Below are 18,422 nucleotides of genomic sequence, written 5' to 3'. Positions count from 1 at the left end.
TATCCAAACTCTAGCTCCCTTACACCGAAAGTATTTATTTGCCAGGAAGACTTTCGGCGTAAGGGAGCTGGAAAATATAGGCTAAATGAAATAAATATTATTTTTATTTCTTACTCCTACTCTTGCTTCTTACCCGAAGCTTTTTCCGTATATTATAGACGAAGCCTAAAAACTTAAGCGGATGCTGAATCTAAAAATTTAAGGGGATGCTGAAATCGATGACAAACTTGGAAAATGTCGATAACGCAGAGACGATCGTCACTAACATAATCACGCTATCCTTTTCGTATTTCTTGTACGTACAGAATTTACGTAAATGTGTATTGCTTTGTTTTACCATATACAGCGGAAAACCTAACCACGCATGTGTAGAAATCTTTCTGTAAACTTTTCTGATATCCTTAATCTTCTGAATTCAAATACGAAAGTACAGCAGAAACATGTCAGAATTCTGTAAAGTTTTCAGCATTCCCTTAAACAGTAAGAAAAGTCACAATCGATTATTCACGGCCCGTAAAAAGAGTCACACTGACTGTGGTTGGTCAATTTGCTCATTGCTTAAATCTTAATATTTTTCTGTATGCCATGATCCGTTTAAGATCAACAGACGGTTTGCGACATACAAGGTTTTCATTTTCGCGGTCGTCTAATGAAACACAATCAATCACACTGGCGATATATCGAACAATAAAATTCTTCCTACAAATTTATGATCGAGGATGTGTGCAACGCGCAGATATATTTCCATTGCGAGACAACGGCTGTAATAAATACACAGTGAAGCACAGTGATTCATTATTTCAGACAGACAGACGGACGGACGGACGGACGGATTGACTGTCAGTCTCTTTGTTCGACGACAGTCGTATGTTTTCGCATTCACTTGATTCGCCTTAAAAAAAAAGGAATAGTACCTGTCGTCGAATAACAATCCGACTTCGGTTTCGCTTGAGTACCTCGTTAACCGTAACGAGGTTGCTCGAAATTTTTGCTCAAATAATTAACGCTCCCATTATGTATTGTTTGTGATCTCGGGTGGAAACGTTAGTCACCGCGGCAACCGCGAGAGCGAACGAGGCCATCCATGACGACGACGTTGACGGCGACGACGACGACGGCGACGACGACGACGACGGCGGCGACAACGATGGCAGCGAGGAAACACGAGACTCTCCAGGCCCACAAAGAGCACAGAGTTACGAGGAGACGTAGGAGGATGCAGGAGGGCGAGGAGAGCGAATAGGAGTAAGAGGGTGAGTGAGAGCCGGAGAGGGCAAAAACCACCCTTCTGAGCCTCGGTTTCTCCGTTTAGCCCCTCGCGCGACGATATATCCTCATCCGCAGGAATTTTCGCACCACTCGGCTCGCTCTCTGGACTTTCGGCTGTATCGACCGGCCCTAAAACATCCCTCCCTTTCACTCTCCAACCTCGAACGACCCTCCTCCGCACGCCGCCAACGGGTGTTCCACCTCAGTCTGTACGAACGACGGTCTCTCTCTCTCTCTCTCTCTCTCTCTCTCTCTCTCTCTCTCCCTCGCTCCCGGGGGCCGATCGACCGCGTTGCTTTCATCGTCTGAGGCTTTCCACGGAGAGTCCGTCCCTTCTCTCTGTCTCCCGGCCCCTGCCGCCGCGCGACGTGGCATTTAGGCATTCACCCTTCGCCGGATTTCCACCCCTGCGCGCCGAGGAGCTTCGCGGGAGACGCGGCCCTCTTCGCTACCAAGCGACTCCGAGCACGACGTCGCGTGTATATTTTGTATTACTAGGATTTACGCGCGAGGACTTTGTAAGCGGGATACGCGCGCCGTGACGTTGTACGTGTAGGCGGCGTGCATCACCGTCGATGGATAGCCAGAGGGAGAAAGGGATAACCCCGGGGGTGACCTGCATGCGTGTGCATTCGCGATTTTGGACGCAGGGAATTCCGCCGCATTGAATATCTGCCTTTCATGTACGTATGTGCAACGCGCTGCATAACGCGCGCCAAGGGAGATAGCATGCTGACATCGAATATAATAGGGGTATATGCACGGTTCAGTCCTGCACACCGCCGATTCAACATTTGACCGCTAGTATATTCGGATTAGAATCCACTTGCCTGTTGCCTTTTTCTTCCCTTTTCCGTCTAAACAACCCGGGAAAATACACACGGGAAAAATATCGTTTCACCGCCAAGAAAAACAATTGTTTATCTTCCTTCTTTACAGCAATGGTTATCTTTACCAAAGAATATTTCCCTGATAATTTTATCACAAATTTGAAAAAAGCTCATCGTCATGTAGAAGAGATCAGTCGACTACCGAGATAAGTTGACAAAACTGATTATTTCTAGTATTCTCTAGTAAGTTACAAAATGAAGCAAACAAGATTTTTAAATATGTTAAAAATAGCTTTGAAATTCCTGCTTGCTTGATTTTGAAATTTGTTAAAGAACAGTAGAAATAATCGATTTTGTCAATCCAACGTAGGTGGCCAAATAGCCCCGGTCTTTCCTATAAAAGCAGAATTTGTTTTCTTTATAAGAATATTATAATAAAACTTTATCGAAGAAAACAATAGTTTGACTCTATGTAGTAAGCAAATCACGCGAATTTGTGTTTCAATTTAATATTTTTGATTGCTAAACTTGTCGGGATTCAGAATGTATTTTGAATAAGTTTGATGGGAGTTTGTGATGAACTTATGACAGATTTGCGAATGTACAAACTTATCAAGTACTTACGAAATACTTATGAAATGAGTAACATTCACTTGAACATATAAATGTGCCTCTCTACGGCAACTATAGGTATAGGCTAAAGGACTTCAAAGAATATTTAAAAATCCTAGATGATTCTACAGCAAAGCAGTTAACAAGCTGTCTAAATGTAATGTTGACAAATGTAATGTTGGCAAAGTTTAACTTTGAACAGCCGTTTAAAGTATACTTTCCAGACAGATATGGTCTTCTGAAGGTTCCGCTTTTGGTAGAGGTGCGCTACAATGGTATACGAACAGCTCAAAGCTAACAAATGCAAGCACTGGACCGGGGATATATAATCCAAATTGTAAAGTTAAAGTGCCTTTGGGGATTAGTGCGACCATTTATCAGACAGAGATTATAGCCATCGTATTATATTTAAAAAAAGTATGTAACGATAAATATCTTATCAGACAGTCGGGCGGCATGAAAAGCTCTGAAGTCCTAGACCTGCGAATCTAAACTTGTCTGGTATTGTCTTACTAACAGACAGCAAGAAATAAGGTATCTTTATGGAGCATACCAGGTCATGAATGAGTATCAGGAAATGAAATGACTGACAAACTAGCCAAAACTGGGGCCGAGATAACTTTTATTGGACCAGGACTCGCATTGTATGATCTTCCTAAAAGATCACGGCAAGTAAATACTTAGACAGTGGGAGAACGAAACCAAAATGAGATATTGGAGAACTTCTTCGTGTTATGTAGAAAGCTTTATCAGTATGAGAGTAAGTATGAGAGTAAAACGGAGTAAGATATTGTCAATAAAGCAGTGCTAGCCGGACTATATATATATATATATATATATATATATATATATATTAATAGAACACTGTTTGAAATTAGCAAAGCTAACGATTCACTATGTCGACTCTGTTGAGAAGAATTAGAAACGGCAAAGTATATTCTATGCAACTGTCCTGCAGCCTATTGGCGTACATTATTACATTTTGAAAAGACGACACTTAACAAAATTAAGGAAATGCATCTTAGACAAATCTTAAAGTATATAAGTAGCTTATAAATATTATGGGCGGATAAATAAGTTATGGATCTCTCTACATAAAAATGACTAGGTGTTTCACTATTTAGTGTTTTAGTGTTTCAGAATCTACTTCTTTCCAGGTAATAATAATAACAAAATTCACTCGAATGCGGTATGTATTTTTCCGTTAATGTATATATATATATATATGTGTGTGTGTGTGTGTGTGTGTTTTCGCGCTATTTTTCTCTGAAAGAAGCTTTAAATTGACATCCCGTCATGCGTTCAAAATGTTGCTCCCCAAGAGAGAGATCTTACTCGAGTCTGCCTTGTCCCGCTCGACTAGCTTCAAGTGAAAGAAATGAACGCGAAAGAAGAAGCATTGGAAGAAAATCCAATGGAATAACTCAAGTGATCAGATACAAGAAGTATTACCACGCCATCAATTGTATCCGTGGCAAAACAGCGATCGCGAAACAACGAGCGCCTTAATTATTCTTTATTATGTCGCGCACGCGCGACCATCGTCGCCGTGTCTTAAGTACTTTGTCATCGAGTGGCTTGCGCGCAACAGTCTGTCACTGTACGCGTACAGCCGGCTTAATTTACGACGCACTGTAACGGGAGAACCGCTACGGACCCGGCAAGATAAATTACTTTAGCACGGCCCAGTATAACGTATCGCCTACGTACCGAGAGAGCGAGACGTTTCTTTCGCGGCGACGCGCGAAGAATTTCGCGGAGAGAGAGCTAGAGGAAGGGAGAGAGGAGTAAATCCGCGCGAGCTGCGACGTCGGATAGTAGATACGACATCGAGCGTAATGTACTTCCCGTCGGGTCACGACGCTGCCGAGCAAAAAGAGTAACGAAATGGAGAACGACCATCCACACCCGCGAACACACACACGTGCGCATACACATGTACGCAACATCGCCTCGAATCTCTGGCACGGCTTGTCGCCGCCTGTTGCTGTACACGGATGCTTCTTCCGCGATGTTTCCGGTAAGGCGGTAGTTGTTTCAGCCGCTGCATCGGAATCAAGTAGGGTTGTCACGTCTGACCGAAAGAAACGTGTCCCTCGTAATTTCCCGTTTTTCTTTTCTCTCTCTCTCTCTCTCTCCCCCCCTTCTTCGATTTATACGACGGTGTTTCGGGCGACTTTTGCTCCTCTTACGCGATCAGAAATTCCTCGGGTGGGACGTAGAGTAACAGCCCTAGCAGCGAGATATATTTTTAAGCGCGTCTTAAAATTCAGGAGAAACGACGCTGCGAATGCGAATTTAAACTCGCCCCGGGTTCTCTCGCGCCGGGACTTCTTCCTTAGATCAATGGTGGATTAACGAGCTATTGCCCGGCCCGAGTAGTCGCCCGAGAGACTCGGAGCGCAGCTCGAGACGATTAATTTCATGGCTATCTTAACTTAGCTCGAGGAGAACTGTAAACTAAGGCGTTCCGGCGAGCGGGAGGAAGAAGAAAAAACAAGCAGCCGACGATGGTCGCGAGCTAATCGCGAGAAAATTATTGGAGCGCCGCCGAGCGTGGTAAATCGGGTATCTCTTTCGCGAGTAAATTGATTTTAATTTCGAGATATTTTTGCCCGCGTGACGTTTCTGGCTATTACATCCGGCCGATTGAACAGCTTCCGCTCGATCGCCCGCTTGAACGCGCGTTAACGCATACGTACAGTGAAACGATCATTACTCCATTGAGTAATTCTCCTTAAAAAAAAAAAGAGGAAAAGTAGAAAGGAAGAAGGAAAAAAAAAGAAAAAAGCTGTAGATCGGATCACTCGTTGATATTCAACGAGAACGTCGCGGTTTTCGTAATGAAACCGAATTCTACCTACAAGAGATTCAAACGATTTTTTTTATTCCACTTCGCGGTAAAGCGCGCTCTCTCTCTCTCTCTCTCTCTCTCTCTCTCTCTCTCTCTCTCTCTCTCTCTCTCATGTATCGGCAGCGTCGTTAACTTCTCACCGTGGCGAATAGCGGAGCGTAAGACGCGTCAAAGGCCCGCGGTGACTTGTCGTAACAGTGACGCCGACAACTCAGGTTTCTCAAAGTGGCTGCGGCGGCCTCAGCTCGTTTCACAACTCCACGTTTATTTCGTTAATGACGACAGCGTGCGCCGCGAGCAGATTAATGAGGCCGTGCCTCGCGACTGACGACGCGGCGCGTCGAATATCGACGACCGAAATACACAAGCGGACGGGCAGATGGACGGATAGTAGTAGGTGGGTACGCGATCTGTTCCTAACTCATGACGTCCGCGCCGTCGCTCGAGCCCGTGAGTTACGAGGCCTCGAAAATGGACATCGAGAGCAGCGTGCTGCGTTAACTGTCCGGAGGATCACCGTTCGGGGATGGTGATCCTCGCTGCCACCCTGTGATTCGGGAACATACGAGGCGATAGGCGCACCGATTCATCATATCGTCCGATCGACAGCTCTGATAATGCGATTGATTCGACGCACGAGACGGGAATCGACCGCTTCCAAATCAAGCGAAGCGAAGAGGTGCAAAGCTTCGGCTACCGAATTCACGACTCGATTCTCCTCGCGCAAATGTCTGTTCTCGAATCTTTAACGTCTCGATCGTATCGTGATCTGTCTGAGGTTTTCGTGTCACGAGTAGCGAATCGTAAAAGAGGTCTTTTAGCTCGACTGGGTCGCATCTTTGTCTAGGAACTGAAATGTGCTATTAAAAAATTTGCCATGTTCCTTAAAAGTCTATCGCAACATTACTAGAAACATAGCTAAATTGGAAAAAATTTACATGAGAAAAAAGCTGTAATATTCTTTTCGTATAAAGCTGAAGAGAAAAAGACTCAAGTTTTAGTGTACTACACTAGATGAATTAAGAAGAACGACTAGATATTTATTTCATGATCCTGAGGTTTCATAATCGCAATCACTTATTTATAACAAGATAATGTTATCGGGTCCTAGTGATGTAAATAAATCCAAGTGATGTAATCCTAATGATTAAAATCCTTATTATTAATAAGGCTCTGCTTGTCACATTGCGTTACAAGACTGACCAGAAGCCGGTAACTTCATTTGATGTAAGCCAGATGATTGATTGAGTTCAACCTGATCAAGACCATGAGATAAATTTCTAATCGAGTAATTGCAAAGCGCTTCATTCATTTCCCGACTAAAAATTTACCGCACGCTTTTGATCAGGTTGATCAGTTATCTGTTGTGTAAGGTGATGTTATCAGATTTTGATGAATCGTGTGACGCAGCATGGCAATTAAAGCTTTGTTAATAATAAGGATTATCAATGTATTAGGATTATGGAACAAATTTGAGACATGTCAAACTCACCTTTTTCAGATCCTTGCTGGCGTCGGCGTCTTCGGTCTTCCGCTTCTCGGTGATTTTCGGCGCGGGGACCGCGACTGCCGCCTCTCGCAATGGTTTTAGCTCAACCTGCAACGAGAACAGACGCACATTCATTATATTCCGAGAGCTTGCGCTCAGGAAAACTAACGACTATACGTGCCGACATTGACGCGACTTTAATTGCATTCTCGCAACATCACGCGTACACACTATCTGAACTCGTCGGTTCACGCAGTAAATCGCGACGGTCCGACGAGATGCCCGTCGAGCACAATACGCGCGGACAAGGCATTATCGGCTATTGTGTGCCATCTGGATGTTGGCGTCGATGTTGCCACGAAAGCACGTCGCTCCCGCCAAAGGCTTGGATGCATCGATTTATGGTAATTCGCTTAACTCGTCTCTATTTTACGCGCGCACGTTTACATTCTACATACTAATCCGGCGTTAATGGAACGAGTAAATACAGAGCAGTCCTCGCGACACAGGTTGATTTGGCGTCTGATAATTCGACACCGTTACGCCCGCCTCCGATAATGATCTTTCTCTTTCTCGCTCTCCCCCTCCTCTCTCTCTCTCTCTCTCTCTCTCTCTCTCTCTCTCTCTCTCTCTCTCTCTCTCTCTCTCTCTCTCTCTCTCTCTCTCTCTCTCTCTCTCTCTCTCTCTCTCTCTCTCTCTCTCTCTCTCTCTCTCTCTCTCTCTCTCTCTCTCTCTCTCTCTCTCTCTCTCTCTCGCTCTTTCTCTTTGCATCGATTCGACCGAAACGCGAAAGTACAGGCAAAACAAGCGGAAGGATAATCAACACGGTCTATACCGTCGGGGTCCACGGTGAGCCTTAATCGGTATTACGAATCAACAAAGCGGGGAAAAGTCCTAGATGGATAGGACCAGATCCAGAGTGCTTTCGAAAGTCTGTCTCGACGGAGCCGCGACGGCGATGGGCTCGCTGTTTTCGCGCACGTTAATATAATTTGCTTTTCTTAATTAAATTAAACGGTAACGTGAGGCATGTTCCTTCGGATTTCGCCCATTTAAAACGGGACTGCCGGTCGACGAGCGGAAAACCAAAAGATCGATGGCAGAAAGTGCAGTTAAAACGGAAAGAAAAGGAAAGGAGTACGTCGAGAGGAGGAAGTCCAGAGGAGCCGCGTACGTCCCAAAAGTGCCGCTACTCTTCCCGCACAAGTCACTGAAAATGCAGATGCGGTTCATGCAAGAGAGTTAACGCAATTACGCAACTGCGTCTCGCGATTTACATAACGTCGAATTAACAGGATTACATCGCGCGTCCTATTAGCGGCCCGTAATGCTGTCACTGAGATATCCAGATTACAGACTGCGATTTCAGCGCATTCTGCAAATAACACGAGAGACCCCGCGGAGTTCCGAAAGAGCTTCGTACCCGAATCAAAATTTTGATTTTACTTTCAGTCTCACTATTCCATTCAACACCTATTTTGACGAATTAAGCGCTTATGTTGATCCAATATTTAACATAGAACTAAAATTTCGACTCAGATAGAGGCACAGAAAGATAAGAAAGAGACAAGAGCAAAAGCTCACTACCAAGAAAATACATGTGAAAATATAAGAGAGTCGAGAGAGAGAAGCTTCGGTTTCATAGTTCTAATCAAAATATACGAGATAGAATAGCTGCAGAGACTTCAAGATCGACAAAGACACTAAAAGGGGAATAATTCCCGGTAGGGAGAGACTAGGGCTAGTTGGCTACCGAGGTAAGCTGGCAAAATCGATTACTTTTGCTATTTTCTAATAAGTACAGAATTAAGCAAGCAAAATTTTTGAACATGTCAAAGGCCTTGAAATCCTTACTTGCTCAATTCTGAAATCTGTCAAAGAGAAGTAAAAACAAACGATTTTGCCAACTTACCCCGATAGTCAACTAATCCCGGTCTCTCTAACTCGTGAAATATGCATCGATTGATACAATTCGCGGGAATCGCCCCACTATAATTGCATCGAACGGCGTATTTTAGGAGCTAAGCGCATTCAATTCGCGGAGGGCATTCCGTCGCGATATTATCGATACCGCGCGATCTATTGAATCCATCGTGCGAGCTGTTTGGCGAAATTCGCAAATAGGCGCGAGTCGGATGTAGTTTTCCGGGCGTGTATCAACACACACGCGGCCGACAAATGTTGGTGCGACTCGACGGCAGACAGGAAGGCAGGCAGGCAGGTAGGCAAGCCGGCAAGCCGGCAGGTCGGTCGGTCGGTCGGTTGGTCGATCCAACGAATAAATTACATCCGCATGACCGGCATATCGAGTCAAAAGATCGATCGCACACGCGGGTATTATTTCGCAAACGGATCGCCGCGCATTCGGCGCGAATGAGGCCTTAGGGTCGCTAGGGTCGCCCCTGACAACGCCCTTGCCTGCATTGCGGTAGCTCTTTCTCTCCACCCTACGATATCCTTCCACCATAACGCTCGAAAACGCCCTGAGAAAAGGAGCGGGCGCTTTCTCTCCCTCTCTCTTTTTATCTCTTAAGTATAATCAGTGCATTCTTCACTGAAATGCCATATTTATAACTGGTGGTTCAGTTGCAAGTATAGCACTGCAATCAGTACAATATCGCTGGAAGGATCAGTTAATAGCGGCGATTGTTACCGTTATTGACGCGGTTTGCAAACACAGACAGTGTCATTGCACGCAAGGCGCATAGAAACCGCTGATTCCATCACCACGAACGCAGATAGTTGGAGGATTCGGTGTGTAACGAGTTTGTGCCTTACACAGAGATTTGGCAATGGAATCTTATTGGTCAAGATCGATGAGAAATATACGATGGAGCAGTGAAGTGGCAGGGCCTCCATTGAAAGTCAGTGAATACTCACCGATTATCAGCGAAATACTCCTTTCTACTGATTCAACTTTTACCGACTCACTTGAAGAGAGCGAGCTCCGACGAGCTTCGAGGAGGGAATAGCAACGACATCGTTCGCGGGTCAAATCGCAAGCGTAATCCCGAAATCGCGAGATGCTCCGCGGCGAAAAAAGGGAACGTAAGAAACGACGTCGGAAAAGCGTCGCCTTTCACGTCAAGACGCGCGCAAGAGTGTTCGCTGAAGTAATTTATGTTCATCTCGGGCTCTCTCTCCGTCTGCATCTTGCGCGCGTCTCGCGCTTCGCTCGCGAAATTGGCTTAGTCCTCTCGCCGCGCGCGATTCGTCTCCCTTAAAATAGCCGAAAACGCGGCAAACGAAGAGATTCCGTGTGGTACGTGAGACGGCGGCGCGCTTACGCGTAGTATATGTGTACGTGCAAGCACACGTACACCGGTAAACGGTTCGAGACTTCCTTCCTACCCGGTAGGACGAAAAAGATGACGGATAGCTGCTCGTCGTCGCGCCAAATTTCTTACCTCCGTTAAGCTCCCGGCCGGACGGCGCGCGCCGCTTACGTTAATGATAGACTCTCCGTCTGGCGAGATTTTCATTCGATGGGAATCTTGACGGACGCCTAATTGCGAGAAGGCTCTCAAGCTTGGGAAATCGCTTTTCGCCGGACGAGCGAGAATCTTCCGGAGGGAGGGCTCGACCTAACGACGATGTAACGAGAGAGGCCGGTTGTACATTGTGCGCTCGCTATACTTATCGATTTACCCCTGGGAGACGATTCCCGAGATAAAACGACAACGTCGTTGTTGCAAGCCTCGCCTCGTGTAAACACGCACGTGTGTGTTTATGAATAAATCCGAAAGCGCGGGACACACAAGAGTCGCGACAAAAGGGGACAGCGCTTTTCTTTGGAAAACGGGCCAACCATTGGGATTCATCCATCTCGGTTACGTCACCAACGATATAATCGAGAGAGAGCAGACCGCTTCTATTCAGGATTCGCGCCGTGGCTGGAACTCAATTTATCCGTTTATCGCGCGTCCCGAATGGACGGCCGAGGTAATACACTCCGGAGTCATTAGCGGCGGTTCCCCACACTTTGTGTCCCCGTCGAAGCCGCGAATTTTTCATGAATTTCTGTAGCGCCTGGTTTCAGCCCGACTCGCCAAATTGCCACGCTTATCGACTATGCCTCGCAAAATAAGTGTGTGAGAGAAAGAGAGGGGGAGAGAGAGAGAGAGAGAGAGAGAGAGAGAGAGAGAGAGAGAGAGAGAGAGAGAGAGTTGTTTTCAAAATCGCGCGCACGGTTCCGCTCTGATATTGTTACCGTGTATATTATATTAACTATAGCGAGAGTGTATGAATATTCAGAGCGGTTGCGCGTTTCCCGCTGTACGCTGAGCTCCAAAACGGTTTTAAGACTTTTTCCAGTGCAGTGTGAAACGCTGTCGATAGTCCAATTAGAGAACTTATCTTCTGGGAATTAATAAAAAACAAGTTTTCTCGTTGGATCATCGACTGCGTTCCAAACTGCGTCGAAAAGAAGGAGTGTTCAGACCGTTTCAAAACGCGAGTACACAGTGTACTCGCGTTTGCGAAACGATTTGAACATATTTTTTTCCCGATGGATAGAGCGTACAAAGAAATTACCCGATAAAAAATTTACAAACATCTCCGATCGAAATACTGATCGAAATTTTTATATCCGATCAGGATATCCGATTAAATTTAATCGGATACTTCCGATTATAACATTTTATTAGATAAACCGACCAAAAAATTATAAACCGATATATTTTTCATCGAATGTTTGCTGACCGCGTGCAAAAATTCATTGGTATTTTAATCGGAAATATCCGTTTGTTAATTTCTTATCGAATAATTTCTCTCAGTACGTAGAAACCCTGATGAATTAGGCATCACAACTGCGCCACTGCTCATGGGCTCGCGGTAAGTAATCGGTCTTGAATACGGGAGCAGAAGTGACAGCACAAGGTATAAGTATTGGCCCTATATTATATCCTATATTATATATTATAGGTCTGTTCTTTCTAGCTGCACTGTTGCAATAAGTTAGAATGAGATAAATATATTTTATTTCACTTGAACTTATCGCACCGATGTAGCAATGCAGCTAAAAAGAACAGACCACTTGTCTCACAGATGTCCAAGGTGATAATAGCTATTGACTCAATTTGCATCTAATTTATGATCGAGCCAGCCTTGCAGCCGGAAACCACTCAACAAGAATGCGACTTTTCTTGCCGGACGATCGCACGCTACTTCTCATCACCCTTGACTGGAAGCCGTCACCCAGGTGTAACTTCCTTCCTCGCACCACCTTGACCGAGTGCCACTCGCGAGTCAATTAATCGAACACATGCTGGCATTTAATCCGCAACCACCGCTCGCGTGTAAAAGGATTAGCGCCGATTCGTTGGCATTTACGCGTCATTATTGCGTCTCGACAGGTGTAATTGCGCGGCATAATAGCCGATTGACGTTTCCGGCGCGTTCGCGGCGACTCTACTTAATAACAACGTGTAAGAATTGGGAAACGAGCGGGACGACTCGAATGGCGTTATCATTGAGTCGATCACCGTGACGAGATGGATCGTACCATTAGCGACGTGAACCAACGAGCGAGCACGCTTTCTGATACCTTCATGGCCGCTTGAAGGCGCGCATAATCGACTTAATGACCCGTGACGATAAGACCGTCAATTAATTAATTAAATTTTCAATGCTACTCTTGTCCCCGGTATTAAAAGAATTAGCGGCTCTTGTGGGGAGAGAGAGAGAGAGAGAGAGAAAAAGAGAGAAGAGAGAGGAGGCAAAAAGCACCGGTCGCGTTAATTACAAAAGTGTATAAAGCGACGTCAACCTTTACGGCGGCCGCGTGCGGCCGCACGAGTTATCGCTCAACTCGGCGCAGAGAGCGTCGCGGCGCTTCCGAGCGCAAAGGCCCAATTTTTCAGCGGCCGACCGATGGAAAAAAAATGCTCGCCGGCGCGGAGTATCGGCGTTAATTAATAGTCGCACCGCGTAAACGGCCGTTCCATCGACAACGGCAGCAATAATTGCCGCCGACGTGACAACGATTTATCATTCGCCGCGCGAGTATTTTCCCGCTATAACCGCGCCGCAGCCGTCGTTAATCACTATCACCAAGAAGTATCTCGATACTCTCTCCGCGAGTCGTAACACAATACTATTAATGGCTCGCGAATATCAGGTCACGCCGTCGAGATATCACGCCGTGGACGCGAAAACGCGCGCGAGGTAGTAGTAGAGCAGACGGATTATATTCGCACTAAAGGAGACAAGCCATTTTTCCAGGATCGCTCCGGAAACACTCGCCCGGTAATGTATCAAAAAAAGAAGCGTCAGAACGGTGCATCATATATTCAAGTTCCACGTACGGCACTACGGCGTACGTAGGAGGCAGGGTGCGGTCGCGCGTGAACGATAAGCGTTATCGCGAGAGCGGCTCGCGAATAATCCATCGGCCCGACCCGAGTAACTCGCCACAAGGAGGTTAATTAGACGGTATTAACTCTCCGCGTACAATCATATTTTTTAGGTCAGCCAGACATTACAACCGAGTCAGAGTTATGCGGATCAAGGTCCAATATCCATACCCAGATCCGTCGTCAAATGTAACACTCGTCGGTTTGATCTATATCCGCTTTGGTAAAATGAGACCCTTTTGATCAGACCTTTCTTGTCCTGAGAAGAAATTGATCCGATCGGGTCTCAATTTACCAAAGCGTGTACAGATCAGGTCAGGTTATATTCGGTAACGAATCGGGCCGGGCACGATTGAGCCTTGATCTGGAGGCTTTTGGGCGAAGCCGATACTTGGCTAACGCTACGGCAGTCAAGTGTGGACAAGGTTCTTTCAGCCACCACTGGGGCAGCACTGGCTGATGAGTGACTGCCTGATTATATAGAATAGTTCAGTGTTACAACGGAGTCCAAAGTTTGGTCGACGTACGACTACCAAATGTCGGCCAAGATCCTGCCAGCCGATACTATGCCAATCAGGCGATCAGTAGTGACTCAGCAATGGGCCAATTTTAAAATCAATACCAAGTCAGCACTGACTGACGATGGCTAGTATCATCTACGTGCCCAAGTTATCAACTGACGCTGCGTCAATACTGGATCAGTAGCCAGCCAATATCGTGCCACTTCCGAACATTTGGCAACCAGTAGTGACTCAATATTGGATCGAACATGGAATCCTATTACATGGAATACAGTCCAATTTGGATCCGTCAGACCTGAGCAGCAACTTGGAAGTAGCATAACTTGGTTGGAAATCGATATTTTTGGACACATTGTTTTCCAAAGATATAAAGAAAATCTCAGCTATAAAATAGCAACGCAGTAAAATTTGCAAACAGATTTGTGCTATTTTGAAATGTTGCCAGCTCCTTAACGAAAGTTTGGAACGAACGATCGAACATTCCTTTTGAACTCACAGACCCAACGACATTAATTGTACGCGGAGTGTTAAATGAAAGAAAAAACGACGCGCGGAAAATAAGGGCGCTGGAGGCGGTATGTAACGCAGTTGTCTTCGCGTCTGCCTCCTCCAAATCCGAGAGTAATTCGAAGCAAAACGAGCGTGGGAAGTGAGCGCGGTGTGGATGGGGGAAGCGTTAGTCGCGACTTCGTTAAACCCGGGATGCCTCATTTCCTAATGGACGCAGTACCGGGGCCTCGCCTGTCTTCTCCACCTCATTTTCTCCGTCTCCGCTTGCCGCCGAGCTTGCCTGCCTGCCTGCCTGCCTGCCTGCCTGCCTGCCTGCCTGCCTGCTTGCCGCCTGCCTGGCTGCTCGCTTTCTATTCTCTATCCGCTGGTTAAATACCACCGGCGAGCGCGAAAGGGCGAATCTTTGTTAAAGCGTCACTTGATAAACGCCCCGCCTGTCTCATCGCGTCGTGGACGATTAGGTCGGTGAGACTCTTTACAGAGATTACCGTACATCTGGTTGCTCCTCAGCGATTCCAACACAACTTGCTTTTCGGCGACGAAAGCAGCTTACGAGCTGCTCCAGACGATCGGAAATGAAAAGTTCTTTTCGGAAATCAAGTCGAAGAAAAGCGACAGACAGAGTAACGCCTTGTTCTTCGTTTAATTTCCGTCGGTGGAGTCAACGGTCGACGGACTCGAGGATTAGTTCCGGAATTATTCAACGTAAGAAATTAGCAACTCGAGCGACGAATCAGCGGGGGATCTCCAGTTGGTCGGAGACCAACGCGCAAATCTCGAATGCGAAAATCTCCCATTTCGATGTGGAGAAAGCTATCTTATCGTAATGCACATCGCGCGCGATTCTATGTGTTTTTGAGGTATAATATCGTGATAAATCAGAGTCAGCAATAAGGAAAAGGGTTTTGCGTTAGAACGCTACGCGAAAATTCCCTCGTAGCAACCACGAGCTCACAATTTGCCAGGCGCGGCACGCGACCACTCACTCGCCATTACGGTTCATTGAATTGTCGTCGCGGCGGTTACGATCTCCCAAGATCGGCCACTGTTTGATTAGCTCGCGTGTAATTTACCGTGAAAGCTGCGTCCTCAATTATTAGCGCGCATACAGGCGCGAAAATTTCGCAGAAGCTCGTCGTCGTAAACATCGCGGCGATAAGTGCATTAATTGCGCTTGAGATGCAGGCGCGAGCTTTTTGATCAGCATCGTGTTATATTTTGACGCATCTTAACACTTCGACGCCCGACAAAGCGAGAACGCTCTTTCGTAACAAATTGTAATTAAAATCCCTCGACTTGGAAATACATAAAATTCTCAAAGCGACATTTTTCGCTAAATGCAACATTAAACAAAGAATATTGTTTTTTTCACGGAAACGCGCTACAACGTTTGTATTTTGCGTATCAAAGTAGAGGAGAAGACTGGGTTTAGTTGGCCCAAGGGATATGCCAGCCATGTGTTTTGCTTTTATTTGCTTTGTATTTTTATTGTGAGAGAAGCAGTGGAAACGCAAAATATTCCTTTTAGAACATGGGCACTTTTTCTCCTGAGTTGCTAGCCAACTTGACCCGCTATCGAGACACGGTTACTTTGCAATATCGCAGGTTATTACAGAAGAAAATACATGGTTTGTCGAGTCGTTATGGACATAAGAACACAGAGGAGATTCTTGATCGTGTGTTTGTACAGTCAATCGTAACAATTGGCTGTATAAGAAATCGCGACTTCGAAATCCTGAAAAATGTACCATCTGACCCCAGAATAGCGCGATATTCCGAATACGCAAACATCGCTTTCGTATATATTTTGCCGAGACCGCGTTAAAACTAGTTCACACAGCCGGGACTGTGTAACGAAGTAACGTCGCGCTGCAAAATATGCGGACGCTTTAGTCGCGATATAAGTCTTCGGGACAGTTTGACCTTTCGCGAGCACGCGGCGACCATCCCGGCGTAAAACTGAAACTGTTTTATCAATACGAAAACGACGGCATCGCCAGAAGAGAAAGAGAGAAAAACATCAACTTCTCGCAGCAGGGTCGTCCTCCCTTTCATCCTTGCGCATCCGTCGTCCTTCCTTCCTACCCATTTCGTATTTGCGGACGAAACGCAATTTGCAAGTCAGCGCTAATTTATTTTCACCGCGAGCAGTTCCCGGGCTGAAAAGCGAGTCCCGACGTCGTCCAGCCCATCATTCCACGCGAATCGCGCACAGAACAGCGCAGATGCACTCTCCAAGTGACAAACTAAACACCACAAAGCGATACAATTGTTCGCGATTATCGAGGTGTGTAACGTGTTCGCGCGAACCGCGCAGGTTGCCGGAATCCGATTTCGCTGTCGATGTCGCGCGCTGTGTCGTATGTGTGAGCGCGAAACCAGCGAAACTTTCCCGCCATGATCGATGAGTTGAATCGCGATCGGTCGTGGGACTACGACGAACGAACGTTCCGATCTCTAATAATCCTATGGAATATCTGAAAGTGTGCGACCCAACGATGTCGCCGAGTCGCGCTTCTGTGGAATTGCAGAAACGAGCTTGCAGAAACGAGCTCGCAAATTCCGCATCGGCGGTTATGAGCGTTTGCCAATCCTTGGTGCACGACCGTACCACGTGTAGACTCTCATAAAATATACAAAAACAAAACGTTGGCGGCTTAGGTGTGCCCGGCTACCATAAATATTTCGCAAACGACTGAACGATCCTCGCGCGCACCGGCCCCGAGTGGCTTTCGAGAATCGTGCAGATGCATAAAGTACGTCGATATAACTGAGCGCGTTGCATCCGGCCAGAAGATACAAAGGCGTGATATATCTCCACGTCCGACGCAGTTAACTTAGTCAAAACTTATTGAATCCTTCAGATAACAGGTCGTTTCTCTTCCGACGATATCTCACGCGACCTCTACACAGAGAGGAAACTGTGTTGTGATTGCTGCAACCGCATTCTCTATGGTTAGAAGAAGGACGTGTGTGAACTGAAGTTAGATAGATGTGGCGCTCAAAATTGCCCTTCAAATGGCGTTCTGACTGCTTTAATCGTCGGAACTATTTCTAAAATCGATTGAGAACTCTAGTCATTTCTTTTTAATGTTAAAAATAGGGAGCTAACTTCACATAGGCTAAAAATTGCTGTTGTTAAATATGTGCATCTATATAGTTCTCACAACTGCAGTTCTTGTGATGCGTACTGCGTTCAATTATGTATATCTTCATGTATATCTTCATGTACAGAGTATATCCGACTATAGGTGGGAAAATATTGTACACTCGTGGACAGAAAGGTCGTCCGTAATTTTTGGGGTGAGTTTGTGAACTTTCCGTCCTGTGTCCAATGGGAGAGTTCATCCTCTAATAAAGGAATGTTCTAATGAACAAAATGAAGTGCTCACAAACTCGCTCCAAAAGTTACGAACAAGCTTTCTGCCTACGAGTGTACGTGTAGATCAAATTAAACACAAAATTCCTCTGAAATGTTGCCAACGACCGTATAAAATTCTCAACTATTAACTGAAGAAGATTAACGACCTATCTCGCGCAATTATTCGTTAACCTTGAGAATATCCAGTATATTTTTTGTGTGATAAAAATAAATTCTTTTCAATCGGAAGAAATATAATATAAAGAGACCTTCTCCCGCAACGCGGATCTCTTGGTGCAACATTTAAATATGTTTTCGAGAGAATAATTATTCTGGTCCCTCGAGAAATTTCTCAAAGCATACTTTTGAGAGACACCATTAGAAATAATCATTCTCTCGAAGGTAAATTTAAATTTCGCAGCAAAATCCGCGGTGGTTCTTGCTGGCTGTTGTAGATTTTTTTTGCTTTTCATGTCGCGCGTCGTTATCAACGTCACACGTACACGTCGAGTATCGTATACGCTAATCGATCCCCGACATTGAGCGATCGTCCTCCCTCTCTCTCTCTCTCTCTCTCTCTCTCTCTCTCTCTCTCTCTCTCTCTCTCTCTCTCTCTCTTTCTC

The 18,422-nt window shown here is 45.8% G+C and overlaps 1 protein-coding gene across 5 annotated transcripts in view; it reads right to left on the bottom strand.

Moving 5' to 3' along the window:
* LOC116842877 (RNA pseudouridylate synthase domain-containing protein 2-like) overlaps nucleotides 1–18,422 on the bottom strand; it is a 191,820-nt gene that overhangs the window by 59,800 nt on the left and 113,598 nt on the right. For all 5 annotated transcript variants that reach the window (XM_032812686.1, XM_032812685.1, XM_032812684.1 and 2 more), the window contains one exon: nucleotides 7,058–7,162. In XM_032812686.1, the coding sequence (XP_032668577.1) occupies nucleotides 7,058–7,162 (105 nt within the window). The remainder of the gene's footprint in view (nucleotides 1–7,057; nucleotides 7,163–18,422) is intronic.

The sequence above is a fragment of the Odontomachus brunneus genome, unplaced genomic scaffold (genome assembly GCF_010583005.1).
Source record: "Odontomachus brunneus isolate Ranch 3 - 2012 unplaced genomic scaffold, Obru_v1 Obru_scaffold_028, whole genome shotgun sequence".
Lineage (NCBI taxonomy): Eukaryota > Metazoa > Arthropoda > Insecta > Hymenoptera > Formicidae > Odontomachus > Odontomachus brunneus.
This window is presented reverse-complemented; position numbering and strand designations above follow the sequence as displayed.